The 12,070-nt window shown below is 40.5% G+C and overlaps 2 protein-coding genes across 2 annotated transcripts; both read right to left on the bottom strand.

The window, feature by feature from the left end:
* Positions 1-1,890: 1,890 nt before the first annotated feature.
* Positions 1,891-9,642, bottom strand: kcnk17 (potassium channel, subfamily K, member 17). Its single transcript, XM_038728108.1, has 5 exons — positions 8,543-9,642; positions 6,424-6,538; positions 4,915-5,081; positions 3,527-3,695; positions 1,891-3,345 (listed from the first exon to the last, which is right to left on the bottom strand). Exons 1-5 carry the CDS (start codon positions 8,756-8,758, stop codon positions 3,095-3,097), a joined length of 918 nt encoding a protein of 305 aa, XP_038584036.1. The 5' UTR covers positions 8,759-9,642; the 3' UTR covers positions 1,891-3,094.
* Positions 9,643-10,160: 518 nt separating this feature from the next.
* LOC119909860 (potassium channel subfamily K member 16-like) lies at positions 10,161-12,070 on the bottom strand. The gene is made up of 5 exons (XM_038728107.1): positions 11,858-12,070; positions 11,188-11,302; positions 10,935-11,101; positions 10,595-10,763; positions 10,161-10,369 (listed from the first exon to the last, which is right to left on the bottom strand). Exons 1-5 carry the CDS (start codon positions 12,068-12,070, stop codon positions 10,161-10,163), a joined length of 873 nt encoding a protein of 290 aa, XP_038584035.1.

The raw sequence follows: 12,070 nt of genomic DNA, 5'->3' as shown, positions 1-12,070 counted from the left end.
GCTAGTGAGAACTTAAAGCTTATTGATGTGTTTTTCAGTCGTTTTTGAACAACAGGGGCATTAATGATTCTTCTAACAATGCTTGTAGAATCAGTTCACTTATGGTTTTGATCATTTCATGGGTCTTGTTCACCACAGAACTATACAGTATTGCCAGTATTTTAGGGTTGGGAAAAGATCTCATTAATGCTAGGGTATGCAATTTATTTCAGAAGCATTTTTTGTCTATGTTGAAATTCTTTTTATATCCAGAAGCAATCAATAAATCAAATGCTCTGACACACAAAAATAGAATCCGGTCTCTGTGGTTGTGGCAGGAATGTAATTATCACGGCAACAAAATAATCAGCTGGCCCAGCTGCCTGTCTACCTGCCTACGTGAGCACACGTAGCTTTAAATAATTACTGCTCTCTATTCTCAATGAGACTACATGTAAACCCAGGATGTTGCTTATATTGCTATAGGGGTGGTCCCCACTGTGACACATCCACTAATGTGTCCCTGAGCAAGACACTTAAGCGTGATTTATACTTCTGCATCAAAATGACAGCGTCTATCACATATTATATACTACATGCGGCTGATGGACAACATCATTTACATTTATTCATTTAGCGATTTACAATTGCTATACATGTCAGAGGTCGCACACCTCTGGAGCAACTAGGGATTAAGTGTCCTGCTCAGGGACACAATGGTGGATGTCACACAGTGGGAATGGAACCCAGGTCTCCCACACCAAAGGCAAGCATCTTATCTATGCGCCATCACCACGGAAAGTCTAACAGCCGCATGTATATAATTTTACCCCCATTCAAGTTATCGGTGGGCTAAGCCTGTGTTAGCCTGCTCGGCTACAACACATTGGACGCTGTAGCGCTACAGCCAACTAGCGTTTGGCGGTGTTATCGCAGAATGACGCAGACACCGACGCACAAGTACAAATGCATAGCTACATGTGTAGCTACGCCGTAGGCTATGCACGTAGACCCGACGCAGAAGTATCCCCATAGCTGCTCCAGAGGCGTGCGACCTCTGACATATATAGTAATTAAACAGTTAGTTAGTCAGTGTAGGTTTCTTATGACAGCCAGAAAACGTGATCACATCTCACAAGTTCTCTCAAAACAGTTCTTCACAGCAGATTAACGTACGTGGTAATTTATGATATCTGCAGTTTGATTTTAACTACGTCACCACTGGAACGTTGGAAACAATATTCAGGTTAATCAAATAAAGATAGATGATGATGATGATGATGATGATGATGGGATCAAAATCCAAAGCACACATAGTGAGCACCTCTATTTCAGAGCCTTGTCTCACTGTGGACAGAACGCTGGCAACTAAACAACCAGTTGATTAGACAGAGCAAATGAGAGGCACCAGTTCTCTCACACATACTCAGTCCTCATTGAACCGTGGCCAAACAGGTATGTGCTATTTTGTTGTTCAACGCTCACAGCCGTGTGACTCTCGCTGCTTTTCCATTTAATACTTCCTTTTATCCATACAGAGAATAAAGCAGAACACCCACTAGCTGCCCTTTTCTGCCCTTTGCTGTCTGGAATTTCACACTTCCCCTAAAATGTCCCCCAACATCACTTTTCCTGTTATACTACCTATCTCTTCAGCATGTTCTCATTTTCCATTCTCTCGCCCCTGCTGCTTGCCGTCTGTCTTTGTCGTTCACTCCTCCTCACTGTTGCCTGACTTGTCGTGCGAATTGTGATCCTCGAGAGGCGTTTGTGCCTTTGAATGCCGCTGTGTCCTGTGTTGTTTTCTTGTTGTGTGGGTCATTGTCAAGAAAAGAATGCAGCAAAAAAAAAAAAAAAGAAGTTTATTTTATGGATAAGAAATTGCATTTGATGAAAAGTGATTTATGGAATGTGTCTGGGTTTGTTTATATATCCTTTTGAGTGGGACAGAATATTCTTCTCTGAAGTGTAGTAAGTAATTGATTGTGAGGATGTGATGTCAAAATGGTTATTTATATGATCACAGCACTGTTCAATTTACTGTTTATTTGCTGCTTTGCCTCTGGTTTGAATGGTTATTGTCTCCAGTGTTGGTATAGCAACACCTCCTAGTGGATACAAAGCTAATTTCAGCACAGATAAGTGAGCTATGCTTTACTAAATGCTGTCTTAGTAGAACAATCTTAGTACAAATATACTGGAGACATCCAAGATTCTACCAGTGTTTTAATTGTTAATTACATACAAACAGGGAAATATTTACTGTAAGCTAATTACATGGATTGCTCTGGTTTCAGATTTTCTTCACTTTATTTGAATGTTTTTTTACCCCCAGTATTTGTTGAATTTAGATATTAGTTGTTGGTATTTAATAGTGTGTTTAAAGTGTGGTCAACAACTGGTGTAAGAACAGTACTTTCATATTGATTTTTAATGAAATAAATACTTTTAGCCCATTTAACTTATATACAGTTATTCAGAAACTTGCCACCAATTTCCCCTTTAAATGTGTTGATGTGACGTGTTTTTGAGTGCACATTATCGACAAGTCATGGTATGGTATGCCTGGGAAATCAAATCATTACACAGTTGGTGGTTTTCATTGTAGACATCAACATTCAAAAATACCTGCCGCATGTGCCATTCGGTCGCACAGACAGTAAATTGCAAAAATGTCACAGTTGGCAAATGACTTGGTTTGTGGTCAGTGGGATAAGCAACAAGGCAGACTGACTGCGGTTTTCAACTGATCACTAACCCACAGACGGAGACAGTAGCACAAGAGTGAAGAGTCATTTGTTTACAGTTTGGGAAATAAAGAGCAAACACACTAAACAGCAAGTGGATATTGCACAGCGTCAGACAAACGAACCTGACTCAACAAAAATGAGTCAATATTTTAGTGGCATTTAAGGAGAAAGGGATCTGAACTGACAAACCATATATGTCACATATTAAATCATCACAGACTCTCAACATTTATAGAACACACACACACATTCTGCCATGGCTAAGCCATATTCCACAACTTATACCTGATTCCCACATCCTGATCTGCAGACAGATAATTCTACAACTAGGTCAACTCACTAAAATCTTCACTTTAGTTTGTAGATTACTGAGTTATTGGAGGATTCTTGATCTCATGTTCCTCCTCCACTTGTGTTTCTGGATTGTCATTTTCTCCACTGCCAGACTCTTCCTGCTGCTTCTGCCCGCCCCTCCGCTGTTTTAAGTAGATGTTGAGCCGCTCCAGGATGTCAATGGAGTGGTTTATAAGCAGGGCCAGCCAGGCCATGCCGAAGAAGATCCACGAGGCCAAGAGGAAACTGTACCAATGTGGGTAATATTTGTCTGGATTATTGTCTGTAAAGGAAAGACACAATTAATTCAAAGTAATGTAGATAAAAACATAACAAACACATAAAAATAAATTGTGGTGAAGCAGCTTAAGTAAATGGTCTTGCAGCTCAGGATCACAATGTGGCTACTTCCTGCTAACAATCAGCCTTGCAGAGTGTTTTGTTTCTTAGCAGGTGTCCCGTACCTGCCACGAAATCTCCAAAGCCGATGGTGCTGAGGGAGATGAAGCAGTAGTAGATGGCCTCAGAGTAGGTCCAACTCTCATACTGTTGGAACACACTCATGGGCACAATAAAGAAGAGAGCTGTTCCAGACAGGTAAGACACCAGGTGGACACAAAAGCGGGTACACCTCTGCAGTGAGATGGAGAAGGAGGGAGAAGTGAGACATGTTCCCAAGAACAATGTTCTTGAATGTGTCAGGAAAGCAATTCTAGAGTGATCTTAAGCTTTGTGCCCTCAAATTTTGCACCTTCTGGACACCATCATGGCAAAAATATACACGCACATAGAAACTGCTGTTAAATCATCATACATCAATATATATATTTTTCAAAAATCACTTAAACAACTTCAAACTTGCTGAAAACTACAAAACATTCAATCATTTTCAGGATTTTAACTCTTTAAATGCCATTTTAATTTTTTATTACAAAATATAATATTGTATATTTAATATATATAATAAACAGTGGGGAGATGGGGCGTCGTCCCTCTGGGAGTATCTCCCATGAGGGTCTCTGGCATGATGTGGCAACCTCCTTTGACCTTTTCTTCACTCCTGAAATGATCCAGCTGATTTTGCAAATGACAAACCCACACGAGAGGCGTGGATTCTTGAAATCGCATATCTCGTGGGCCCTGGCATCATGCCGGTGGGTGCCTGAATGTAGCGCAGCAACTCGTCATTGCTGTCCACTCATTGTTCCTTCCTCAGTGTCCCCTCCACTTTCAGAGGAATGTTCAGAGGCACTCACAGAAGTGGAGGACTCCAGTGAGCATTGCATGTCAGACGTCCCCTCGAAGCTTGTGTCTTCTTAAATAAAGGCTGCACCATTTCTAAAGCCTCTTCTGCACTGAAACGCCTCTCACTTTTTGTTTTTGTTTTTGAGTACAGCAAAGGCAGGGGGACATGTTTTTACTCAGGCACCTCTTCAAGGACACGTGAAACACATCACTTAAAAAAAATTATCAGTGCGCACACACACACACACACACACACACACAACACACACACAATAATTGAATGTTTGGTAGTTATGAGCAAGTTTGAAGTTGTTTAAGTGATTTATGAATAAATATTGATGTATGATTGTTTAATAGCAGTTTTTTGTACGTGTATATTTTTTGCCATGAAGAAGTTCAGAAGGCGCAAAATGCATCAACAGAGTAAAAATCACATGTAAGAATAAAAGACATTGGATTTCAAAAAACATGCAATAAACTGTAACCCAGCCAAAATGATCCCCAAATCAAAAAAACAAAAAGAATTGACAAAAATGTACAAAAATGTCCAAGGAGAGCATAAAGGGCAAACTTAATTATTAGCCTAGGTGATTAAAGATCCCCTCACCCTTCGCCCGGTCTTCCCCTCAAGGAAATCAGAGATGTTCCTCTCTATAGCAAGCATGTACTTGCCCACCCTGTTGAGCACCACTATGTTGAGCGGGATTCCAAATAGTGCGAAGAACACACAGAAGATCTGGCCAGCAGTGGAACGAGGACTCATGTTCCCATAACCTGCAAAACTGCAAAGTGTTAGCATCTCATCTCACTGTGGTTGAAGGAGACGAAGACGTTTAAGACACTTTCTTTTTATTTTCCACTAAACTGTTCAATAAGTGGTGTAATTCATTCTTCATTTCACCTACCACTAAACATTTAAAGTGAGTTGCTCCACCTTAAAGAGTGCATATGTCCAGAAGAAACGACTGAATCAAAGAATAAACTAAATGTGACTAAATTCTATAAAAAATAGATTTATGGAATTATTTTAATTCGCATTGCATTGTATTGCATATGATTATCTGTCTGCCATCAAGGCAGAGGCATGTCCTCACAGTGAATTTGATAATGCTCTGCAATCAATTCTTTTTTTTCACCTTTAGTCCAACAGGGGCTCTTGCTCATAGAAAGCATATCAGGGGAAAAGCTGACAGTGGTTTCTGACTTTAAATATCTTGGTGTAATAATTGATTCTAATCTTACATTTAAAAAACAAATTAAGAAGATAATAAATACAGTTAAGTTTAATCTGTCTAACTTTTTTCATATCAGAAACTGTCTAACTACTAAGGCAGCAACAGTATATTTTAATGCTATGATTATGCCATATTTGTCATTCTGTTTGACTAACTGGACACAAGCATCCCGTACAACACTCAAACCTGTGCAGTTAGTATACCACCAGGCTTTCATGGTGCTTAATAGATTGCTAAATACTCATCACCACTGTCACAGTCTAAACAATCCTAATTTACTGAGCTGGGACAATCATGTTAAATATACAGATGCTTGTCTTATATTTAAGATTTTGCATGGCTTGGCTCCTCCCCCTCTTACTGCTTTTATAAAGCAGAAAACAACTGATGAAAGACACGCTTGGTCGGTAGCAAGAGGAGACTGTATAATACCTATGAGGAGGACTGCCTTCAGACAGTCAGCTTTTTTCAGGGCAGCTCATACATGGAATAGTCTGCCAGCTGTTATTAGAGACTGTGAAATATATTATTAATTTAAATTTAATTTGAAATCATGGCTAAAAGACAATCAAGTGTGTGACCATAGTCTGTGAATTATTCAGAAACACCTGAAGAGTGCTTCGTTTTAGTAAATGAGAGGCTTATTCATATTGACAGGAATACAATTTTGGGATGTAAAATTGGTCAATATGTTGGATATTTAAACACAATGTAAAACCCTATTTCAGTTATTCCAACCAGACTAAAGCTCATGACATGTGGGTCATCAGGTTAAAAGCTATTATCAAATCAGAGTTGTTTGGGTTGCACAAACAATTGTGTTGGCTAGAACTGTTATGGGACATGATTGAAACTCTCTTGGGTTACATGTGATATCTAACCTATAGTTGTGACTACAGTGGCAGCAAACACAGCTGAGCTGGTGAATTTCCAGAAGCCATCCGCAGTAACGTTGCCTTTTAAACTTAGACCCATCTTGGACGCAGCGTCAACAACCTGAAACACAGATTAAAAAAAAAACACAAACTGGGTAAAAATGCTCAAACCCAGCTGAAACCATGCTGTATTGCAGACTCTGACTCACACGTATTGATCCAAAACTCATTTGGACATCATGAGGCCTTTTAGGTCAATGGACTGCAAGGATTGAAGTTTCTAAATTATTTATTTATTTATTTTTCTTATCTCATTATTAAAATGTATAATCCTTGAATCTTTGGCTATTTTGTTCTTCTGATGTTCATACCAATAAAGCACATTGAAATTGAAATTGAAAATTGAGAGAGAGAGTATGGTCACATGGACCTGACATAAAATCTTTCTTTGATCCTGAAGCCAGATGTTTGTCTACAGTTCTGTGATGTGTAAGTGAATTGTATGAACACGCTGCAGACTGGAGTCCCTGACAGGCAGACAGATCTGCGTTATATACACTTGTCTCCTCTATGATTCGTCTGGATCCTCACTGCCCTGTTTTATTATAAACTATGATGAACTGATCGTGGGTCACATCTCTCCTTTTTCACCTCCTTCAGTTCTCAAGTATTAGTTCCCGTTTCACACTGTTGACTGTGTAGTACGACGTCATTATATAGCCTAACTTTATTCTTTACATGCCAGAGTACATTTGTCTGCATGCCATGGAGAAGACCCCTCTCAGCGCTGTGTCAGGCAGAGCAAATATGTTGACACAGTCTGTTACATAAAAGCCTTGAGTTCACCACCAGTGTGGGAAATTACTGAGTCTGAGACCTTTGGCCTTTTTATCCAAGCCCTTAAGTTTATCAGCTATGGTGCAGTATTTTCTAAACAGGTAATGTAAGCCTGATTTTAGAACAGGAAGACAGGAAATTGATTTAAATGTTATATCTTTATCCCTTGATTTATAGTGAGGAGGCACCCACTCCCCTTCTATTGTAATGGTCCTGCAGTATCTCTCCCTTGTGTTTTCCTGCTGTTTTCCCCATAGCCTTTGTTTCCTGTCAGTGTCCTTGTTTGTTTCTCTGTCTGGTGTTTGTGTGGTCTGTCTGGGTGTGGCGCTACGTTCCTGCTCCTGCTGCCAATAGTTCAAGTCCTTCTTCTGTAATTTCCTTGTGATCGCCTGACTAACTCGTGTTCTCCTGTGCTTGGGTTCACTAGTCCCCTGGGAACACCATCTCACTGCCCTGACACCCTCCCTTGTCTGTCTGCTCAATTGTAAGGGGGTTTCTCTGAAACTCTTGGCAGTCTCTTTTTCCAAATATGCAACATAACACACTTTTCACCAGAATGAATTTCAAGGTCTAAACAATTCTCACCAACTTTGCTGCTGTGCAAATCGAGTCAGGCCAAGACACATATAGGCAACGCAGAGGGTGCAGTGCTGGAAGGCTGATATTTGCATGGCGAGAAGTTGATTCTTTTCCACGTAAATACCTGTAAAGGCTTCAGACGGGGCTTGCTGATCATAACTTTTATTTGGCCCTCCGTTGCTTGGAAGCGTTGGCATGGGGCAGATATTTATTGTTCTTGCTTAATCTGTATTGCTGAATGGTGCCACCACCATTACTTTTATTCCATTACTGCTGTTCATAACTTCAGTGATTTATTGGAATGAAGAAGAAAACATACAAAAACACGTAACTGCTAAATATGATTCTTACATGTATTTTCACTCAGTAAAAGTGGTTGTTTATATGGAGGAAGTGCAAGCTGTAAAGAGTAAACTAAGCGTTTTGTGAAACCAGGGGGGCAGCGCTGCTCATGTCTCATGTATGCTTGAGTGTTTCAAGATGTTGCCATCCCTTCATTCAGTAATATCAAAATGCAAAAGGATTGTGGTTTAGATGTAAATTCATTGGTCTCTGTAAAACCCACAGGTTGACATAGACTAAACAACTAGACATAGATACTAGCAGATATTAGCTTAGGTTGCCTTTTAGAAGTCACTGGCAAAGAAAATGCGTGCCTGGGAGCTTAAGTGACCTGCTCCGTCTGATGTCCATTGTTTCTGTGCCTCACCTGAGCCACCGCCTGCAGGCCTGTTTGGTCCAGACAGGTGTACGTCCTAAACAGGTCGTCTCTCTTCACCATTAAAAGACTGATGTCCTTCATGCCGAGATCTCCCTCCAACTTCCAGAAAACCACCCCGCCGATCAGCACGTAGGCCACATAAACGGCCCCAAGCATGAGGATGGAGGGCACCCGAGCCAAGTTGAACACTTCCTTTATTCCCATCTTGGCTATCTGGTAGAACTTTGGGATCCAGGCAAGCCCAGTGTCTCAATCGCTGCTGGATCCAGCAAGGAGTGAGGGTTGACGTGCTTGGCTTTTCGTCTTTCCAATGCAATGCAGGCAAATGAACCTCCACGTGCACTTGTGTTTCCATCACTCCGACGGCCCTGTCATGCAAATTTAGTAGAACGACGTGAGAAGAGGGAGAGACACCAGCAGGGGTTGGGCTGTAGGTGATGACTATGGGTAAGGTCAAATTTTGACCTTAGGGTTCCGACCATTGTCTAGGTCATGGAGTTTGCTTAGGCATGGCAGGGATCAGCTACAGTAGTTTTTATGTTATCTCTAGAGGCATCACACTGAAACAAATTACAACACACTCCACTTGTCCATTTCCATTTCAATTATGTTCGCATTTCATTCCTCGGGACTACAGTTCTCATACTGACTGGTAGACAGAAAGTTCTTGCTCTGCTAACACATCTGGCCAGTTCGAGTGAACATATTAAAAAAGCGTGACAGGCAAAAGCCACTCTCCTGTATTCCAGTTGCCTTTCTGTGATCTGTCCTGTGGGTTCTCCTGCCACCTCACATCACCATCTTGGTTAATGTGTTTGTTTAAGATAGCCCTCTGTGTTCAAATCACCGGAGTTTATCATCAGTACACAAACGCAGATGTGGACATGATCACACACACACACACACAAAACATACATATTTACATGCACACTTGCACATGATAATGCCGTACATAAACAGGAGTACAAAAAGACACAAATCCATAGTACAGCAGTTATTCATAATTCTACCAGTTGCACGGAAAAAACATTACATATTTTCATATTAAGACTCTTACCCTGGGCCCATTTTTATCAAACTGCTGAAAGTTAAGTAAAAAAAAAGTAGTACTTAGTAGTAAAAGTATTTATCATACCTCTTCTGCTACTTCAATACAACCACTATGCTACTATTGTCAGTAGCAGTAAGTCAAATTATAAATGTATCTTATTGCTCGCACTCAGCGAAGACATTTTGTACTCTCAAGTTGGCTCTTTAGAGAATACTTAAATGTAATTCTGAGAAGTTTTAAAAATATGGGCCCTGATCTACTTTACTGACTCTTTAGCTTAATTGAGGTAGAACTGTCAAAACAAAAATCTGCAATGTTTTTCCTACCTATTGTATAACATATTAAAACAATTCTCAACAAGGTGAAACATAAATAGAAAGATTTAGAGACGGAATAAATATGATGGGGCAAATATCGTACAAAAAGAGCTTTTGGTAAAAGATGCTGCTGTTTTCTTTCTGCACAATCTGTCATAAAATGTGCATGGAACAATCACACTAAATATATTCTACCTAGTGAATATTACATGCTGATAGTCCCATCTACAGTCCGCTGTCAGATCTTTGACGTATCTTCTAGTGTACTGGATGACACGTCCTCTTCCTCTTCCTGTTTCTTAAAGCCTGGATGAGTCAGGCCAATCACATGTTCCATTAGTCTGGCTCCCATGTTGAGGATAAGAGCAAGCCAAGCCAAGGCAAAGATGATCCATATACCTGCAAGGCTACGGTACAGAGAGAAGTACTCCTTGCCTGGGACAGACCCTACAGGAATCAACATTACCTTGTTAGAACATGCTAGTTTATCCCAGACAGATACATTATGTCAATATGTAGATATGTAAAACAATGATTTTTATAATTTTCTTGCTTTATATATTAAATATTTACAATTAATTGTCTCAAATCATTTAAAACAGCCTTTTTATTGAAGAGGTGACCGCTGTTGTCTTTCCACCACATCAGTGCTTGTTTGCTCTCTCCACTCACCCACCACATAATCTCCAAAACCAATGGTGCTGAGGGTAATGAAGGCGAAATAGAAGCCCTCGCCAAACGTCCAGCCTTCCACGTAACTGAACAGCAGAGGAGGGATGACCAAGAACAGCAGGCTGCCTGTGATTAAGAACAAGCTCACTGCCAGAGCCTCTACTGTTTGCTAGGAAACGAACACAGTAAAACTAGATTTAGACATGGCAAAGTGGCAATTACCTTTTCTTGGCATATCTCTGGTCACTATGGGCATCAAAAACAAAAATGGCCATACATCTGTCTAGACACCATGCTGCAGATGCTTTGGTAGCAAATTGTCATCAAAGACCATTAGTACCTTGTGTGGAACAACTGAGACCATTCCCCTCTCCAGTCGGCCCAGGTGGATGGTGAGACACTTCCCCAGCTGTTTGAGGAAGGCCAGGTTCAGAGGAATCCCGCACAGTGCGTAAAACACACAAAACACTTGGCCAGACACAGTGCTGGGGGAGAGGTTGCCGTAGCCTGCGAACAAGATAACGATTTGTCTCCATCTTATAAAATCCCAGGGTTTAAAAGGTTTAAAACGCTGAACATGTGAAGATGCTCACCTATTGTTGTGACCACTGTGCCTGCAAAGAAGAAGGAGCTACAGAAATCCCAGTTACTGGGGTTTGTTGAGTTGCCTGAGGGATTCACTCCCTTTTCCCAGGCATCCAAAATCACCTGCAAACACACACAATACAGTTTATTAAAATCCTACAATAAGGTCACTCTCAGCTGCCTTTACATTTGGACATATAACAAGCAAATTGGTAAGCAGTACATGGTAAGCAGATGCTTACCATATACTCTGTTAATCACTTATTTTGGACTTTTTTTTTGGACACACTTATTGATTTATCAGGTCAGGTCACTGTAATACCTTTTATTGCTATGTACCGAACCTGATCATAAAATTGATCTTCCATTTTCTCTGTAACTGAGTATTTGATGAGCCCTTTTCATCATCATATTTGCTCAGTGATTAAAAACATATTTGTATATGTACAGACTCGTATTCAACTATTGGCCTTTTGGCAATCATCACTACTTTGATAAAGACAGGCCATGGGTTTTAGCATTTTACCATTTTTAATATTAAAAAGAAGTGACAAATTTGGTCTAATCCAAAATCCAGATAAGGCTTACATTATAAATTGTGAATTTTCTACCTTTACACTTCAAGAACACATGCACAAATTCCACAAAACGCAAAAAGAAAGCCGAAAAAAACCCCACCTGAACAAACTTCTCCAAGGCTGGTCCGTCCAGGCAGGTATAATTAGCCAAGAAATTTAACTTCTCCATTTGGAAGTGGGTTCGGCTGTTGCTCTCAGCCTCTCGCTCCAGTATCTGGAAGATGGTGGCCCCGACCAGCAGGTATGTGAAATGGGCCACAGCTAAGAGTACTGGCCAGCTCACTTTGACCCGGAGCAACTGGAACCTTGCCAT

This window comes from Micropterus salmoides, unplaced genomic scaffold, assembly GCF_014851395.1.
Source record: "Micropterus salmoides isolate LMB-PRFRI ecotype aquatic unplaced genomic scaffold, ASM1485139v1 Ms_hic_scaffold_19, whole genome shotgun sequence".
Classification (NCBI taxonomy): Eukaryota; Metazoa; Chordata; class Actinopteri; order Centrarchiformes; family Centrarchidae; genus Micropterus; species Micropterus salmoides.
Note: the sequence above shows the minus strand (reverse complement) of the source record. Positions and strands in the feature narration are given on the sequence as shown.